General features: G+C 27.8%; 1 protein-coding gene across 3 annotated transcripts; it reads right to left on the reverse strand.

Moving 5' to 3' along the window:
* Positions 1-5,170: 5,170 nt before the first annotated feature.
* LOC120092649 (uncharacterized) lies at positions 5,171-16,666 on the reverse strand. Of its 3 annotated transcripts, XM_039050795.2 has the most exons (15): positions 16,573-16,666; positions 15,213-15,360; positions 14,734-14,833; positions 14,304-14,399; positions 14,160-14,215; positions 12,331-12,454; positions 10,868-10,930; positions 10,041-10,100; positions 9,775-9,936; positions 9,185-9,258; positions 9,011-9,104; positions 8,147-8,283; positions 7,952-8,032; positions 7,721-7,826; positions 5,173-5,464 (listed from the first exon to the last, which is right to left on the reverse strand). In XM_039050795.2, the coding sequence occupies exons 2-15, from the start codon at positions 15,350-15,352 to the stop codon at positions 5,393-5,395; spliced, it is 1,365 nt and encodes a 454-aa protein (XP_038906723.1). In that variant the 5' UTR covers positions 15,353-15,360; positions 16,573-16,666; the 3' UTR covers positions 5,173-5,392. The 3 variants fall into 3 exon arrangements, with proteins under 3 accessions (XP_038906725.1, XP_038906726.1, XP_038906723.1); XM_039050797.2 differs by lacking the exon at positions 14,304-14,399 and having other exon boundaries at positions 5,171-5,464; XM_039050798.2 differs by lacking the exons at positions 14,734-14,833; positions 16,573-16,666 and having other exon boundaries at positions 5,172-5,464; positions 15,213-15,347.
* Between the last annotated feature and the right edge of the window lie 2,941 nt (positions 16,667-19,607).

The following is a 19,607-nucleotide window of genomic DNA, read 5'->3' on the forward strand; positions in this document are numbered from 1 at the left end:
TCTCCTGTGCACTGTCGAGAGTTTTGCTTGCATATGCGTTGGATAAAGAACTTTGTCTTTGTGTTAGACTAAGGCTACACCCATTGCATAATCGCTTGCATCGCACATCAATTCGAATGGCTTTGACCAGTCCGGTGTGATCAAAATAGGCATTGTGACTAGCACTTGCTTCAATGTCTCAAATGCTCTTAAAAAGTTATGGTCGAATTCGAAAGGTCTATTGATTTCCAACAGTAAATTCAAAGGCCGTGCGGTTTTAGAGAAATCCTTAACAAATCTGCGATAGAATCCAACATGTTCGAGAAAGCTTTGAAGTGTTTTCACATTTGTAGGGGTGACAATTTTTCTATGACTTCAATTTTAGCTTTGTCAACTTCCAGCTCCAGTTTATACACCTTCCCAAGCACAATTCCTTATGTCACCATGAAATGCCATTTTATTCAAAACTAGATTGGTGTCTTCACATCTCCTTAAAATTTTCTCAAGATTAGCTAGATACTTCATATGTCTTGTCGTATACTAAAAAATCATCAATAAAAATTTCAATTGACTCCTCATGGTAATCAGAGAAGATGGGCATCATGCACCTCTGAAAAGTGCTTGGGGCATTGCATAGCCTAAAGGGCATACGTCAGAAGACGAATGTCCCATAGGGGCAAGTGAAGGTTATTTTTTTCTTAATCCTTGGGCACAATCATGATTTAATTGTACCCCGCATAGCTATTTAGGAAACAAAAGAAGTCATTCCCTCCTAATCTGTCCAACATTTGATCAATAAATGGCAAGGGAAGGTGATCTTTTTTAGTCACTGCGTTGAGCTTCTTATAGACCACACAGTAACCGTACGCATTGAAATGAGTTCGTTGTTTTGGTTGGGAACTACAGTCATACCACCTCTTTTGGGATGCATTGCATGGGCCTAACCCATATGCTATCTGAAATAGGAAAAATAACCCCCACATCCAACCATTTAATGATTTCTTTCTTGACAACTTCCTTCATTGTAGGATTGAGCCTATGTTGATGTTCAATATAGCCTTCCTTTCCATCCTCGAGTCTAATTATGTGCATGCAATAGGATGGGTCGATTCCCCTGATATCTGCTAGGGTCCACCCTATCGCCTTAATGTATATATTTAAAACTTTCAAGAGAGAATATTCCTTTTCTTCTAAGAGTGTTGTTGAAATAATTATAGGTTAATTATCGTTTTCACCAAGGAACGCGTATTTCAGGTGAGCAGGGAGCGCTTTCAACTCTAAAACTGGCGATTGCTCGAGTGAATTCTTAATTTTTCCTTCTCTATTTCCTAATCCCAAAGGTTCAAAATTCTTTTGCATCTCTTTTATCGCATAACAAGATTCAAGTGTTGTGTTTGCCTCATCCTTCAACTCCATCGCTTCATTAATTTCAAATTCCAGCCTACAAGATCAATCCTCTTCCAATTCAACTGTTTGGCATGCGTTGACCTCATCAGCATGTTCCATCCCTTGAAGAATTTTGAGCTTCATCTTTTGGGCATTAACCTACATGGTGATTTCAGTGCGAGAGTCTCATAATTTCCCATTTTTCTTTTCTTTGAGATGATATCTTCTAAGAATTTAGCATAAGATGGCATTTTCTCTAGCACTTCGATGAGTGGAATGTTATATGAAACTACTTTAATACTTTAAGGAAGCGTTGAAATTGGTTTTTATCATTCTTTCTCATCAACCTTTGTGGGTATGGAGGGAGTTGTACCTCATTTGAAGCCTTCGAAGTAGAAGCTAACGTAGATGAGTCTCTTTGTTCCTCCTGATTTTCATGCGATGGTATCTATGTTTCCTAAATTGGATGTTTGTTCGTCTATTCATCGAAAGAATGTCTCTGCACTTCATTAGTAAGCTTAATTGACTTTTCCTTCTGATCTTCTTTCATTATGCGATCACTTCTCAATGTCACCGCGTGATGTTGTTCTTTGCTTGAACTTCTCGCATAGTGACGAACTTTAGTGTTGCTTTGTGGTGAGTTTTGTGATTTGTTTTTAAATTCTCCAACGATTTACCCCATTTGAAGTTCAAGATTTCGAACAGATGATGCTTGACATTTCAGAATCACCTCATTTTTCTGATGTGTTCTTATAATAGATTTTCTAAAAGTGAAGTTGTTGGTTAATGCGATGAACTTGATGGTTGTTGGTGTCCATTCTGTCCTTGATGGAATCCAGTGGTCCATCTCTAGGGGCACTATGATGGTTGGTGTGTGCTTGCTGATTTCCATCCCATGAGAAATTTGGGTGGTTTCACTAACCAGGATTGTAGGCATTCGAAAATGGGTTATTTTTGAGAAAGAAGACAAATTATAGGCAATTGAGTGAGCTTTTTCGTAAAGAACGCAATTCTCGTTAGCCATCTAAGTAACCACATTCACTTGCTCATTTCTGATCCAGATTTTGTCATTGCCATTGTTTGCAGCAAATTTGTCATCGCATTCACCTGCGTCTGTAGTGATGCGATGGCATCGTTACTATGTCCATTTCTTCCTCTCTCGTTCGATCTTAAACCATATTTGCTCTCCTTCCAGTCCTAATAGTTCTTTGAAATGCGATCAAGGATGTTTTTGACTTCAACATAAGTTTTATCCAATAAACTACCTATTGCAGCAGTGTTTACAACTGTTTGAGATGCTAAATTCAGGCCATAATAAAAAATCTCTATTTGTAAACAGTTAGGGAGTCCATTATGTGGACAATCTCTTACTAGCCTTTTGAACCTCATCTATGCATCACTTAATATTTCACTCTCTTCCTGTTAAAAATTTGTAATCGTCTTTCTTCTTTTTGCATTTTTTGTAGGTGGACAATATTATTCATAAATTTTTCCATGACTTGTTCCCATGAAGTGATTTCACATGGTTCAAGTGAATCAACCCACTTCCTGGCATCTGCACATAGTGAAAATGAAAATAAGGCGAGCCTAACTTCTTTAGGAGTAGTGTTGGGGAATAGAATATGTTGTAGATTTCAATGAAACTTCTCAAGTGAGCATGAAGATCTTCGCTTGGTCTCTCCAAATTGTCCAGCTGTTTGGATCATCTGAAGCATGACAGGTTTCATTTCAAACCTGGAACCATCTTGTGCTGGACGCATAATTCCAGGTGAGAAATCATATAAGATTTATGAAGTGTAGTCTCTGATGGGCCTATTGCGATCATTATAGTGAAATCATAACCCAGGGCATCCACATCAGAGCTTCTGGGTCTTTTCAAGTTAATCCCAAGCCAAATGGGCCAGCATGCCCTTTTTATCAAATTTGGAGGCTCGACCTCAACCTCATCCCTAGCCAAGGAGGTTGGTTTAGCCTTTTCTCAAACTAACCTTTTCTCAAAGGCCAAATAGATTATAGTACGTTTCATTCACCAAACAGAGAGGTTGGTAACAGCCTCATCCTTAGCCGAGGGCAAGGTCGACGGGGCTACTTTGGCTCAAAGCCAAGCTAGCCATTTTTCTTCATTTTATCCTCTTTACCCAATTGCTTATTTGTTTACTATCATTTTCTCGGCCCAATTTTTCCCCTTCTTCATTATTTCGCTTCTACTCTTTAGCCAAAAATCACCCATAACATTTTTAATAAAATTTAACTACCTTTGTTTATGGGTGACAAGATACACCACCTAATCTCTTCTGAAGAGATGAAAATGGATAGAACTACTATATTTCAATAATAAGTTTCAAACCATCAATATACTTTTTAAGTTGAAAAAACAATAAAAAAAATGCTTGCAATTGTCCCATAAAATAATATCTAATATCCAAACAGTCACATAATGTTAATTGGAATACCATGGTAACGGTAGTTATAGTTTTATTTATTTCTTATAATTACTATACATATATAGATGAGGATTAGAGGTCCATGAGATATAGTTGCAACCTCCCTGTAAAACTTGTGTAACCAAGACTGATGTAGGTGCTACAGAAGGATGCGACATATATGGATTCAATGAAGCTTCAATGGGCGAAGAATCAAAACCAGAGGAGGAACTTCTGTCGGCCATGGCGGAGAGGGAAAAACTCGCGCGTTAAAAGACGGAGAAAACAAGAAGATACAAGGAGACGCAATAAAATTCAATAATGCTCCGATACCATAACACAGAGAAGAGTTTTTATTATTAAACACTGAATATTGCATGAATACACAAATGAAGACTCCTCTAACTGCACAAATACACCAACTTATAACTATCCAATAGACTTAACAAAAATAACAAATTCGTTAACCAACATAACAGAAATATTAACTCCTCCAATAATTTTGAGACTTAAGTTATTGAATTGTTTTAATATATTTTCAGCTTAAACTAGGATAGTATTGTCTTCAAGTACTTGTTATTTCATGTTCCTTTTACGTCCAATTAAATCATATCACATCTTTCATATGTGTTCGTGTATATATGGAAAACAGGTAAAGCATAAAATTTGCGGCTAGGTTAACCTCTCCCTAAAAATGATCCGAACGTTCCAAGATCTTTTGCCTGACTTTTACTATGTCGTCGTGGCTACCACCGCTCTTCATTGGCCAACTGGCCACCACCCCAATCACTACCGTCAGCCAACTCTAATCACCACCTCACCACCTCCCACCACTGTAGCCGATCAACTTCAACCACCACTGGCCATCTCTGTCCATTACCATTCGTGGCCACCCCCAACGACCAGTTTTGACGACAATTATTTTCAATTATTAGTTCATAGTATTTTATAGTCGTCTTTTATAGTAATTGGATATTAATAAAAACACTTTTAGTATATAACAAACCAGACAAATTTATAAACAAAAATACTTTTGAGAAAAAGTTATCAAACATTTAAATAAAAATGAATTTTTAAAAGGGAAATTATTTCAAATAGTAAAACTGTTGAAAATATTTACAAAATATAGCAAAATTTTAAAACTATCAATGATAGACGTTGATAGACACTGATAGAAGTCTATCAGTGTCTATTAGCATCTATCCTTGATAGTTCTAAAATTTTACTACATTTTATAAATATTTTAATTTATTTTTTTATATTTAAAAACATTCATTTTTTAAAATACTTTGTTTGTAAGTCCGTCTAAATAGTCCCTAAAATGATAGCTACATTTGTTTTTCAATATTATAGTGGAAAAGAAAAGTTCAACTTCAAAATTTCATGAGGGTTATCTTTTAACTTAGACTTAAATGCAAGGATGAAATATTTACCAATTTATTCGTAGACTTTTTTTTGTGCTAAATGCAACCAAGTTATTTCCAATATAGTAGCCAAAGTTTATTTTTGTTTAATGTCAAAACTTTTTCTTTTTTATTACAAAATAAAAGAAATGTGGAACACTCCAACTTTGAGACATAAAGTAAAAGGTAATTAAAACAATATCAATATGCTGAAGGTATTCTTCGATATGGATTGTTGAATGTTGCAACATTACCTGGCCTTGAAAACACAATCTGCACAACATATTAGAATCATGTGATATATATAGAATTTTAAATAATCTTATACATCTTAGTACTTTCACAAGTATGATCAATATAATAATTTAGGTCTTATTTGGAAATCATTTGGTTTTTTTTTTTTAAAAAATTAAGTCTATTTCATTAATATTTCTTACAATAATTTCTTCTTTCTTTCAAGTATAATGGTTAAATTCTTAATCAAATTCCAAAAACAAAAACAACTTTTTGAAAGCTACTTTTTTTAGTTCTGAAAATTGGGCTTGGTTTTTCTAACCATTAATGAAGAGTAGATAATAAAGGAAGAAATTTGAAGGTGGAAGTAGTGTTCACAGGCTTAATTTTAAAAAAAAAAAATATTATTTTTATCTCGAATTTGTATAAAGAAAGTCAATGTTAACTTTTTGAGATTTCAATCATATTCCATGTACAATTGAACCCTAAACTTGAATTAATAGCGCTTCTTAAAAAAATGAAAAAAGCTTGAATTAATAGTAAAATTAAAAATCGAACTAAAATTTTAAAATTATTATTCAGGCTTTGCTTATAAAAACTAATTTAAATTATTAGATTTAATTAAAAAACTATTTTAGTTAATTTAAATATTTGTAGTAGATAATTAATTGATAATAAATTAAAAACAGTTTAATTTAATGATTAAAAATCACTTTCAATCCCTAAACTTTTATAAAAATAACATTTAGTTCTTAAACTTTGGATTGTAACAATTTAATCTCTGAACTTTTAATTATGTAATAATTTAGTCCTTGAACTTTAGTAGGTAACCATTTTAGGCATTGTACTTTAACATTTATAACAATTTAGTCTCTATTATAGACATTAGTGTTAAGATTTAATAAGATTTCTTATATAAATAAATCAATAAACTAATTAGAGACTCGGCATTTCTATAAATACAAAGTCTATATCATAAAAAAAATATAAATTGACATCTAACTTTAACATTTTTTTTACGTTGGGGACTAAATCAATACAAATTTGAAAGTATAGGAATCAAATCATTACAAATTAAAGTTTAGAGATTAAATTGTTACTTTCCTCGAAGTTTAAGAACAGTGTTTTCCAACCTAATTTAATTTACAGGCCAGAAAGTAATTAATGGTTAATTTCTCTTTCCTTTTCTCCCATTCGAATTTCCAAGTCTCGTAGAAACAAGTCGCATCTCCCGGAACGATAATAAAATCTCGTAGTTCATCAAATATTTTCATCCAAGGATAATAATTATCTAGCCTTAAAAAGTAAAGATCATTAATGAAAAATCATTACGAAGCAATGTCTAGGGATTAAATTGTTATTATCACGTATGATTAAGAATTAATAGTATTTTTTAACCTAATTTGATTTTCGAATTAGAAAGTTGTTAGAATGTGTTGAATTTGTTTGTTGGCGTTTCGAACAACAAGTATGGGGTCTCGAGTCAAGTTCCAGGGACGGCGTGCGCTGGTAAGGGTTCGGGGGCAACGCTCCCGAAACCTATTCAGAATTCGTATTTAGCATATTTATTTATTTGTAGTTATTTACGATTATGACCCTAGGGTTTCGTTTTGTGCGATGTATAAACTCTCTAACCCTAGAGGCGCCGTTTTGATGTAATTTTTCTAAAAACATTCTCCCTAATAATACTGTTCCCCCTCTGCCTGTGGACATAGCTAACACACCGTTAGTGAACCACGTATATCTATGTGTCGATCTTCTCTATCTCTATGTTTCTTTTTGTGTTCTTTAATTGTCGATTTCATAACAAAAGTAATTAATAGTTAAGTTCTCTTTTTTTCTCTCCTATTAAAATTTTCAAGAAAAAAAGTCTCATAGAAAAAAGTGGCATCTCCAAGAATGATAATAAAATCCCGTAGTTCATCAAATATTTTAATTCAAGAATAATAATTAAAAAAAACTTACAAATAAAAAAATGTCAAACTATTTACAAAAATTAAAAAAAAATGATAGATACTGGTAGACTCCTATTAGTTATGGTCTATCACTAATAGACTATTTAAATTTGTCCATATTTATAATTTTTTATATTATGTTATATCTGCTACTTGAGTCTAATATCTTTATTTGCAACTGCCTCTTAAAATTAATACCATTATACTAACAACTAATAATTAATCTCATTAAAGTACTTCCAAAATTCACACATCATTATCTTCTTTTATCTATCAATGAAGAACACTACATATACACACACAAAGTATATATATATCAAAATAGTATTTTAATTTATACCTGATAATCTCCTAGAGTGCGCGATTTCAAACCAGCAGCACTATAATCAAAATAGTATTCCCAAGTCCTTACGAATCTTTCATCGAAACCAAGTTCAAGTATTTTACTGAAACAAAGATAAATTAAATTTTAGTTTGGAAAAATTTTCTTGCCATAAAAGAAATGTAGTTTTTTCCTAAAATGAAATGATCAACAAAAAAAAAAAAAAAAAATTGGCTTCCTTTTCCTTACCTCTTATTATTTAGGAAATTCTTTCTCCAACACCTCAATGTTTGATAATAATGAATTCCAATGTTTTCCAAATGTTCCACACTATAAATGAAGAAGGAAAGTTCAACAAGTTTTTGTTAAACATAAAGAACAAAAAAATGAAATTAATCACCATGAAATTAATCTTCTAATTAATAATTATATAGCTCATTTTACCAAAGTTTGGATGCTCTAGCCATGGCTGTTGTTATCCTACTTAATGATGGTATGCATACTCCAGGAAATATATACTCTTTAATAAAATCCGAACTTAGTCGATATTCATCGTAACGTTCATCCGGTATCGATACAAACTATTAAGAACAAAAAATAATTTGTAATAATTCATATGACATTATGACCAAAACTCTATCTCTATCCTACAAAATTAAGTCACAATTAGATCCATGTATACTATTGAGTATAATAGTTTAAAATAGGAAAAATACCTTTTCGTTACTAAGTGTTTCGGTCTAGTTTTTATTTGGTCTATAGATTTTAAAATATTAGTCTTTTAAATTTTAAGTTTGGTTGCAATTTACTCACTAAATTTCTAAATGTTGAAATTGTATATGTTTGAGATTTGAGTTTTGTTTTAATATGGTCTCTACGTTTCGAGATTATTTATACTTTTAAACTCGATTTTTCGTTAAATACTCACTTTCAATCAATATTTTAATATCTATTAATTAAATTTAAAAAAATTATGAAGTGAAATTTTGAATTAAATTTTAATAATGATGAAAAGGAGTGAAATTAAACTTAGTTAATCATAATTCTTTTAAATTAATTAATAGACATCAACACTAAATTGAGGTTAACTGTGTAAATCTTGAATTCTAAGAACCAAATTGAAACAAAACTCAAATCTCAATGGTAAAATTGCAACACGCTATTTGAAGATTTGAGATTAAATTGAAACCACACTCAAAACTTAAGGATTAAATGTGTAACATTTACAAATCTAGGGACTAAATAGAAATGAGATGTAAAGTCTAAGGACCAAAAAATATTCTTTTCCTTCTAAAAGTATTATCAAACCTGTAGAACAAGAAGACCATTTTCTGCTAATACTGATTCACAAGTTCCAAAAAAGTCCTCCAAAAATTCATGTCCAACAGCTTCAATCATCCCACTGAATATAAGAAATCAATAATAATAACCATTTAATATAAGTTCATAGTCTTGGATAATATTAACTTCTCACCAACTCACCATGATATAATTCTATCGTATTTGATATTACTTGGCAATTGTCGATAGTCACAAAGAAGAAATTTTATATGATCCTGAAAGTAAAGTTAGAATCAAATTGATCAGTTGATGATGTTTTAAAAGTGTTTACAAACAAATCCCTAAATCTCAAGATTTTATTACTAATTAATGGTGTAATTAAATATATTGATTAGTGGGACACTTAATGGCTTGGAGTTTCTTGATTTGTATTATGCAATACATGGAGTTGGGGAGACTTTATTCTAAATTTGTTTAAATTTTGTGGGGTGTAATTATGGTAAAGATATAGATTATACAATAGGTTTATATTATAATTAAATAACACTCAGAAAGTATATTAATGGTAATTGACATGACCTTTCATTTAAAAGGTTCGAAATTCGATACTCCATCTTTAAAATTGTACTAAAAAAATTAAATAATTGTTGAAAAGTATGTTAAATTATCGATTAATCAATTACCAATCAAAAGCTTAAGTTGGTAGACTCAAAAGTTTAAATTGATGGATTAGTATAAATTTAATTATATCAATACTTTTAACATATAAAAAAAAAATTGTTAATTTCTACCTGAAGGCCAAGATCTTGAACTTTATTCTCAGCATACTTTAGTTGTTCCTCAGATAAAGTGATGCCAGTATAATGACATCCAGATTGCTTCACAATTTCAATAGCTAGGCTTCCCCAACCACACCCAATATCTAATACTTGATGGTTTTTATTTGTTCTTGCCTAACAATTAAAAATAGAAAAATGGAAAATAACATTATGTGAGAGTAAAAAGAAATATCTATGAAAAACTAAAAATGAAATAATTATTTTAGCAAAATAGTCACCTTTTCTATCAGAACAAAATTTTTTCTCATTTGTGCAACTTTCAAATCTTCATCCTCCATCTATTTAACAAAAAACACAAACATATATAGAATAAGTCCACCAATCTATTTTTTTTTAGTAGAACACAATTGCGAGGGGAGAATTGAACCTCTAACCTCTTAGATTGAAATACATGTCAATAACACCGAGCTAAACTCACTTTGACTTCAAAAAGTGCGTATTTTTATTTATTCGCTTCTCTTATAATTCAATACTATATGCTAAAATAGATTATTTGAAAATATAAAACTAGCAGCAAACTACACTAATTCAACTACACAAAGCTAGCCATTAACTCTAAATATAGATGCTTAACAACTTTTATAGAAACTAGAACTTTGACTAATTCAAAACTTGCAACTAACCATAGATTGGGTCATGGGTTTGATCCATGGTGACCACTCACCTATGTTGTATGGTCAAACAAGTTATTTCGTGAGATTAATCCAGGTGTGCATAAGTTGTCCCAACACTCACAGATACCAAAAAATAGAAATTTTGGAAATAACAAATAAAACAATAGAAAAATTATATATTTTTTAATATTATTTTCATATAAATTAAAATTCTTACATTTTTAATTTATAATCTGATGGGAATCAAAAAAGAAATATTAACCAAATATTGTTTCAATAAAAATAAAGAACAAAAAAACAAGAAATTATAGTTTATTTAATTAATAAAAGGAAAAAAAAAAAAGGAAAATCGAGAAATAAGAAAAAACGTGAGCAAACCTTAAAATAATTTGTCATTATATGTCATTGTATCATCTAAGAAAGAAACAGACCTTAAAGATGGCGCAAGAATATGTCATTGTATCATCCAAGAAAAAGGAAAAAAGTTGGTTGCTCTAAAAAATAAAACAAACAATTTGTCAGTCAAAAAGAAAGAGAGGGAGAGAAAAAAGATGCAAAATAAGAATAAGATATGGGGATCACTACTCTATAAGGAAGAAGTAGAATTTCCAACCATTTTGTTGAGAAATTTTTTACCACCATAGGAGAGTACCATATACTCATATTGTCCACACTTTAACGTTATCTTTATGAATATTTTTTAGGCTAAAATATTATTTATCTCTATATTTTGAAATTTGTTCAATATTTTAGTCTCTATATTTTTAATAAATTTTAAATTTAATCTCAATGGTTAGTTTATTGTTGATTTTTTGGAAAAAAAAATTGTTACCTACTAATATTTTTACTATAAATTTTAAAAAACATTCCTACAGTGTACTTCTTTGCATGAAATTTATTATTATATTCTTTAAATAATTTTGGTAAATATTAACTTTGAGAGGCTAGATTTAAGATTTATTAAAAGTACAAAGACTAGAATAATTGGACAATTGAAAGTTTTGTTGAATATTATAATGTAGTGAAAGAAAGTAACAATGTTGAATATTGAAACATAAAAAATGGATTAATTATGTAAATTAGTGGTTAAGAACTTCACATTTGATTGAAACCATCAAATTAGATGATGTTTCATCCATATATGAAAAATAAATTTGTAGCTTTTTCAATTTGAATGAGTTATGTTTAATTTTTGTCAAGTAACAACTCAATTGGGTTAAATTTGACAAATATTTTTTTTTTGTATTTATTTGATTATTTATTTATTTATTTTGAATAGTTAAGTTGGTAGCCTATAAATAGCAACTTGTTTCTTTATTTGTAGTATCTCATTCCAATTTGAACAAATCTCCCATTTCTTTCTTTCTTTCTTTCTTTTGATCTTAAGTTGAGTTGAAAGAAATATCCAAGATTTCTGCTAGATCCGAAGAGTTCAAAGTTGCAATTCTATCGGGATTTGGTTGTTGTAACTTGCTGAGACAATCGTATAGTCTATTTGTAGGTTGCAGCTCGTGCAAAATGAATAATTGTTTTCAGAACAACATTTATTAAAAGTGTGCATCGACTATCTTTTCAATCTCTCCAAGTTTTAATTTGAGGTTTTTGTAATTTTTTGTTATTTTAATTTATAAGTCTTTTTATACCATATGACTTACTTTTGAGAGTTATCACTGTATATAATATTGTACAATCTCTAGTTAATGTATAATCATTTTGTTAGTATATTCTATTTTATAAATCATTTTCTCCAATAAGTTCGAAAACTAAAATGGAACCATCTTCAAAAATATAAGGATCAAAACCCTATTTATATAGCCCATTTTCTTTTAGAAAAGAAAAAACAAGGAAAAGAAAGAATAGGTAACTATGAACATATTCATGTATTAATTAATACCAGATCATAATGCTGAGAAATATTTCTACGAACTTGTGTAAGAGAGTTTTGTCTTGAAAGATGTCGAAAGAAATACTTTGCATATGCAATACTAGCTGTAAATAATGGAGGAGACCACCATCCCCTGAAAATAAAGTAAATGGCCAATAATTAACAACTAACGTTTTATTTAAAAAAATAAAAAATAATGCTTTCCATTTATGTTTGTTCGCATTAGGGGTGTTCGTAGGTTGAGTTGAAATACTTTTTAGACCCAATCCAATTGTAGACCCAATCCAATTGTTTATGTTGTAAATTTCTTCAACCCAAATAACTCTTATCGAAAAATTAACTTAAACCAACTCAACCGTGAAATATTTTGGTTGGATTGGTTCGGATTACTCGTGCCATTTATTTAAATTTTGTTCTAAAAGTAAGTAAAATGTTAATATGTAGAAATTTGATTTAGTTATTTTTATATATTAAATTAAGATTAACAACTCAATTTCAATATATAATACAAATTTTCTTTCCAAAGTGCTAAAAACTATTTTTATGAGTTATTGGAGAATAAATATCTAAAAAATAATAAAATTAAATAATATATATATAGTTGAGTTGTTTCGGATTACTCGGGTCATTTATTCAATTTTTTTTATAAAAATAAATAAAATGTTAATACGTAGAAATTTAATTTAGTTATTTTTATATATTGAATTAAGATTAACAACTCAATTTCAATATATAATACAAATTTTCTTTCCAAAGTACTAAAAACTATTTTTATGAATTGTTAAAGAATAAATTATCTAAAAAATAATGAAATTAAATAATATATATATATATATATATATATATATATATATTTATTTTAATGTAAATAATAAGTTCGAATTTGTTGGGGTTACTTTAAGTGAACCCTTGAACTAATAAAAGGTGAGCCCTTAAACCAATAAAACCCAAAAAAATTTATTTATTTGAACTCAACCTAACCTAAACGAGTTGATAATACAATCCAAACCGCACGAGTTGAGTTGGGTTGATAGATTTTTTTTTGTTCATTGGATTTTTTTAACATCCCTAATTAGCATTTTCATCAACATTTTTTTTTTTTGAGATAAACGACATTGACAAATGCAGTTCATTAAGTAGAAAAATCAATAAAATACAACAAAAATATACAACAAAAATATCAACAACATATTACAAATGTTGACCTAATATTAATCATAAGAAATTAAATTTAATTTAAAATGGTCGTTTATTGTAAATTTAAATATATTTTTTTAGTTTTTTTAATATATTTATAATATTTCTAGAAATATCTATTAGCATTTGAGATTTTTTTTTTTATTATTATTATTTTGATAATATGGAACAGGTAATTCGAATATTTAATTTTGAAGTTACATGCATGTGTTTTTGTCAGTGGAACAATACTCATTTTAACTACTATCGAGATTTTGTTGATATATATTTTCATTTAATATTTTTATAAAATTGAGAAATTCCATATTTTAACAAAGTAGATGACCTTATTAACAACCAAAATTTTAAATTTATATCGAGACATGTTGATATTTCCATTGAAATTTTAAAATGGGTTCAACTTAGACATTAGGAGTCCATTAGTATTATAAAAAGTTTTGATAAAATAACATAAATGTTGATCTAACATTAGTAATAACATATTTATATAAAAGGGGTAGAAAATGCTTATTTGTAAATTTTAAATATATTTTTATGAATTTTTTCTCTCCATATTCTTTTTTCAAAAATATTCATCAACATCTCTCTACATTTAATTGATACCTTTGATACATATGTCTATCAATTTTTTTTTTTAATACCTTTTCTTCTTTAATGTTGCAACAGATGAATTTTTATCTCTATTCGCTATGAGAACCTGCAAAAGGAATATAGCATGAGAAAGAGTCAGTGTAAATTAACGTCATTTAGGAAGAAATTAAACATTTAAGGACACTCAAGCTCACTAATATAAAATTAAGAAGACCGTCATCTTTGTCAACAAAAGAAAAATCTCCGTTAATATATGCATTTGCAAGACCTAGATCAGCTTGCATCATAATCTGCCAGAAGAAAATGCAAGAAAATTTAACCATAGAGAAGTAGATTATATTTCAAATTTTGAAGATCATTCTTAATTTATGGTTTTCATTTTTCCTAAATAAATATTTGAATTTAGTTTACAAAACATTGGTTTGGATTTAGTTTTCTTTTTTTCTTTTTTTATTCAAAATTAGACCACAAACAAAAATACCTTTACATAAAAATAGAGTTAACAAGCATAATTTTCAAAAACCAAATATTCAAATTCAAATAGTTATAATACGAGAGCTTAATCATTTTTCAGGCATTTTCAAAAGAATTCAAATTTTCATTCAACTCAACTTAGAAACATACCTTCCAATAAAATCGAGGGTGGTGAACTTTTAAAGTAATCTTTGGGGAAAAATTATTTGTTCCCTCAAAGGTAAATATTGTACCATCATCCTCCATTATACTACATTATAGATCGATATTAGTTTTCTTTAACTAATAATTAAAAGAGAAATCATTTTAAATCAAAAAACTGCTAAAAATATTTTTAAATAGACAATCTATCTATCTGTATTACAATCTATCTGCTGTAGATCGCAGTACAATATTAATATGTATTTATCATGATATAAATAGACATAGATAGTAGTTTATCGCAGATAGACAATAAAATTTTTCTATATTTGTAAATATTTTAGTTCATTTTTCTAAATTTGAAAGACAGTCCTAATTCAAATCTCTAATTTTTTAGGTCGATGATGTTACATTATAATCTTGGATTGGGTTTTTTCAAAAATAAATTTTGAGACATACATAAAATTGTACACCATTTGTTAACTTACGTTAATGATCCTATAGATATATATGCGGCAAAAAATCTAGTAACAACTTGGCGTGCTCCAATCTCTACAAGAGAAGATACCATATGTTTTGGGTTTCTTAAAAAAGTGAAGCTTTTTCCTACCACTTCATGTGCTGCCATGATACCAGCTGCAAATATTTATGATACAAAACTTAGTTCACATTTCAATCGAATTATTTAATTACATATGTATGTATGTATATGAGAAATCTTAGATTTGAACAAGATAGTTGAACTAATCATCTCATTTGCCAATTAGTTATAAGATGTAACTCCATATTATCTAATAAATTAGACGCTGATAATTGTTTTTTTTTTTTTTTTTTTTTTTTTTTTTTTTTTTTTTTTTTTTTTTTGCTTTCATGCTTAAAAAAACAAACGTGGGTTTGATTGTGTTTTATTTTTGTTTTTTAATTGTTAAGGTTCCGTTTGGCAGCCATTTTGTTTTTTGTTTTTATTTTTCAAAATTAAGTCTATATCTTCCACCGTTCTTATTATGATTTGCATCTTTCGTAAGTACAATGGTTCAATTCTTAGCCAAATTCAAAAAACAAAAACAAATTTTTAAAAGCTATTTTTTTTTAGTTCTCAAAATTTTCCATGGTTTTTAAAACCACTGGTGAAAAGTAGATAACAAAGAAAGAAATTTTGAGGTGAAAATAATGTCCATAGGCTTAATTTTCAAAAACAAAAACAAAAAACAAAATGGGACCTAAAGAAGATACTAGATAGTGTAATCGGTTAAAGAGATAAAATATCCCGAAACAAGGGTGATAATTAAAGGGTTAGAGGGATCACAAAAAAAATTTACTAGACAATTGTTAGAGCTGCTAAGGATCGTAAATTGCAATGGACCGCACACTCTTTATAATATAGATGAATTACTCTTCTCATTGTCAATTGAATTTGAGATAGAACATGATATTATCTAATAATGATATTAGAGCTCATAAAATTCAAATGGGTATTTGTTTCAATAAAAAGAAATTCTACATAAAGTATCATTTTTGTCTCAATCTCTAATTTTATTTTTCTATATAACTTTTTTTTCCGTTTGTTAGAGAAATATGTATGACACACGAGAAAAAAAAGGTGATGAAAATTTTAAAGAGAAATTAGGTACATAATGTTTTTTAGATCATAATCTTTGTTCCAACCTCGAAAGCTAATCTTAGAATTCGATCATGTTGGAATATTTCGATTTTTTTTTTTTTGTTAAGAATATAAATTTATTTTTACATATAAAGAAATAATTTTAATATTACACTTACTTATCTATTATATATTTAGTTTACTTATAATTCGTATATTGATTTTGAAGTGAAAGAGAAGCACAATACCGAAAGGCCGAGAATGCTGAGATCTTTCTTGAAGATGCTAAGTTGCCCAAACTGAAGAAAGCAGAAGATTTGAATGTGATGAAAGTGCAATGAGAGAGAGAGGCATTATATAAGGAAATTTTCACAGATATAAATATCAAACTATTTATAAAAATTTTAAAAAATATTGATAGATATTGGTAGAGTTCTATTGCGTATAGATTTTTGTTTGCTTCTATCACTGATAGATACCGATAGACTTCTATCAACCTATTTCAACTTTTATCAAAGAAGATTAAAATTTTGCTATTTTGTGTAAATAATTTTTCTTATTTTTCTATTTTTAAAAATCTCCTTTATAATTTTTTTCAATTTTTAATTTAAATATGGTAAAAGCCATTTAATTTTTTTACTTTTTATTTTATTTTTTAGACTTATTGAACTGTTTGATATAAGATTGAAAGTTGCCAAGGTGAACTTAGGTAATTGACATGACTTTCTTCCGTAAAGGTTAAAGTTCGATCCTTGTCTCTACAATTATTGTACTCAAAAGAAAAATAAAGATATAAATTTGAACATTCAATCAAGTAGATACAAACAACTTTAAAAGTTTGGAGACCTGTTTAGAGGTAATTTAGTTTAAGATTTTATAAATGTTTGAAAATAAAAATTCTAGGAATAAAAGATTGTTGTTCTTAGTTGTACATGAGAATGTTATCACGATTTTAAGAGAACAAATATGTTAGGATTTATTTTATAAAATTAATCTTAGTAATCTCATATAATTTTAATAATAAAAGAATCATTTTAATTGGATAATTAATTTCAAGTACTATTAATACATATAATAAGTTAAAATAGCTATTACTAAAATTAATTAATTAATTTTATTAAAATTACAACTAAAATTGACTAAGAGTTGTTTTTAAATATAGCAAAATGTTCAAATATATCAAAATACTAATAGACAATGACATTTTGCTATATTTGATAAAATATTTTCAGTCGTTTTATCATTTAAAACAATTACCCATCAACTAAAGAGTTAGATTAATATATTCTTAATAAATATCCTTAATTACATTAATTTAGTATTTTTTAACAGTGAAAATGAATTAAATAAGTATATGATTATTTGATTATTACAATCAATTATTTAATTTGAGATAAGTAGAGTTTAAAATTATTATTTATAAATTTAATTTAAATGAATTAATTTTAATTAAACCACATAAATAAATGTATTTTAATAATAAAGTACAAAAATTTAATGCAAGGAAAAGAGAATGTTAATAATGAAAGTTAACAAGAAATATTATAAAAATATTTTAAAGGGTTGTTTTTAAATATAAAAAAAAATCAAAATATTTATAAAATATAACAAATTCTAAAATTATCAATGATAGATGCTGATAGACACTTATAGACTTCTATTAGTATTAGTATCTATCAGTAATATTGATAGACACCGATAGAAGTTCATCAGTGTCTATCAACGTCTATCATTGATAGTTCTAAAATTTTGCTATATCTTGTAAATTTTTTCAATAGTTTTACCATTTAAAATAATTTCCTTATTTTAAAATCATGACATGTTAATATATTTTAATAATTAATTTAACTAATTATAGTTAACTAATTAAGTATATTTAAAATTTTGTTTGCCAATTACTCACTAATTTATGTAAATGAGTAGTTGCATTCATTTAACAAATTTTTATTTTTAAAATTAATTTACGTAAATATTTTAATAAATTAATCATCGTATAATTTTGTTAAATTAATATCATTTAGTGAATTATTTAATAAACTATTTTAAATATAAAATTATAAATCAAAAGAAAAACAAAGGAAAAGGGCAAAAACCCACCGTTTTTTAAGCGTAAAAAAAAAAAAAAAAAAACTTTTGTGAGGAGAATAGATGATGTATGACACAATAACTTATACTAGACAAAGGGTTGAAAATTGTATAACAAACGTAAATTTCACATGTCCATGTCAATTTCCATCTAGAAAATTCTCTATCCAAACGAGTCCTTAGGAATTTAAGTTCGAAAACATTCTTTTGACACAAGCAATAAATTCAGAGACTAAACTTATAATTTAACCTAATTTTTTTTTTTTTTAAAAAAAAAGTGCTATATAGTAGTAAATATTTTTTAGAAAATATATAATTTTCATTTTCTTAGATAAATTACATATAAAAAATATCTTTAAATTAGAAAACAATCTTAAGACACTAGGTAAATATGTTAAAGGTTAACTAACATTTTTTTAAAAACAAAAATTGGGCTGTATTCGAAGATAGCAAATGAGTCAATATATTTACAAGTATAGCAAAAATAATATTATTGTTCTATCAGTGATAGACAGTGATAAACAATTATCATCTAATGATAGACATTGATAGATATCCATCACTGATAGACAAATAACATTTTTTAAAATAATTATGTAAAATTTAATGTGAAAAAATTCTTTAAAAGGTAAAAAAAATCTATATATGTATATAGAGAAAAATATATGTTCACCTCTAAATCGATTTGTGCATGAGAACTATGCTAGTGTAAAAGGTACGTTGAATGCTATTGCCTATCTATTATATTAATTTTTATAATAATGAAGAAATAAATACTTAGACTGAGTACCACACATATCATTATGGAAAGTGATATAATTTAGCATTCAAATTTTGTTACCCCTTTATAATCCGAAAGCTAAAAGAACTCATTTAAATGACCCATTTACTTTACTTAAAAGTTCAAGCCAAGTCCCTCTAAAATAAATAGAAGAAAAAAAAAGTTCCAACCATGTTGATTAGTGATACTGATAGATCTCAATCAATGAATAAAAGTTTAATCATTGATGATTTACAAAAGGTTGAACAATTTCAATTTTCACATCCTATAATCATGGTCTTAATTTGTATCATATTTGCAATTATTCTTAACTTATGCTAAATTTTAATTGCATTAGTTAAAATTTTCATATATGTGTACAACTCAATATACTCAAGATAATACTTGATATGAATGATTGAATGTTGCGAACATTAC

Source organism: Benincasa hispida, chromosome 12 (genome assembly GCF_027475165.1).
Source record: "Benincasa hispida cultivar pf3 chromosome 12, pf3_genome.v1.1, whole genome shotgun sequence".
NCBI lineage: Eukaryota > Viridiplantae > Streptophyta > Magnoliopsida > Cucurbitales > Cucurbitaceae > Benincasa > Benincasa hispida.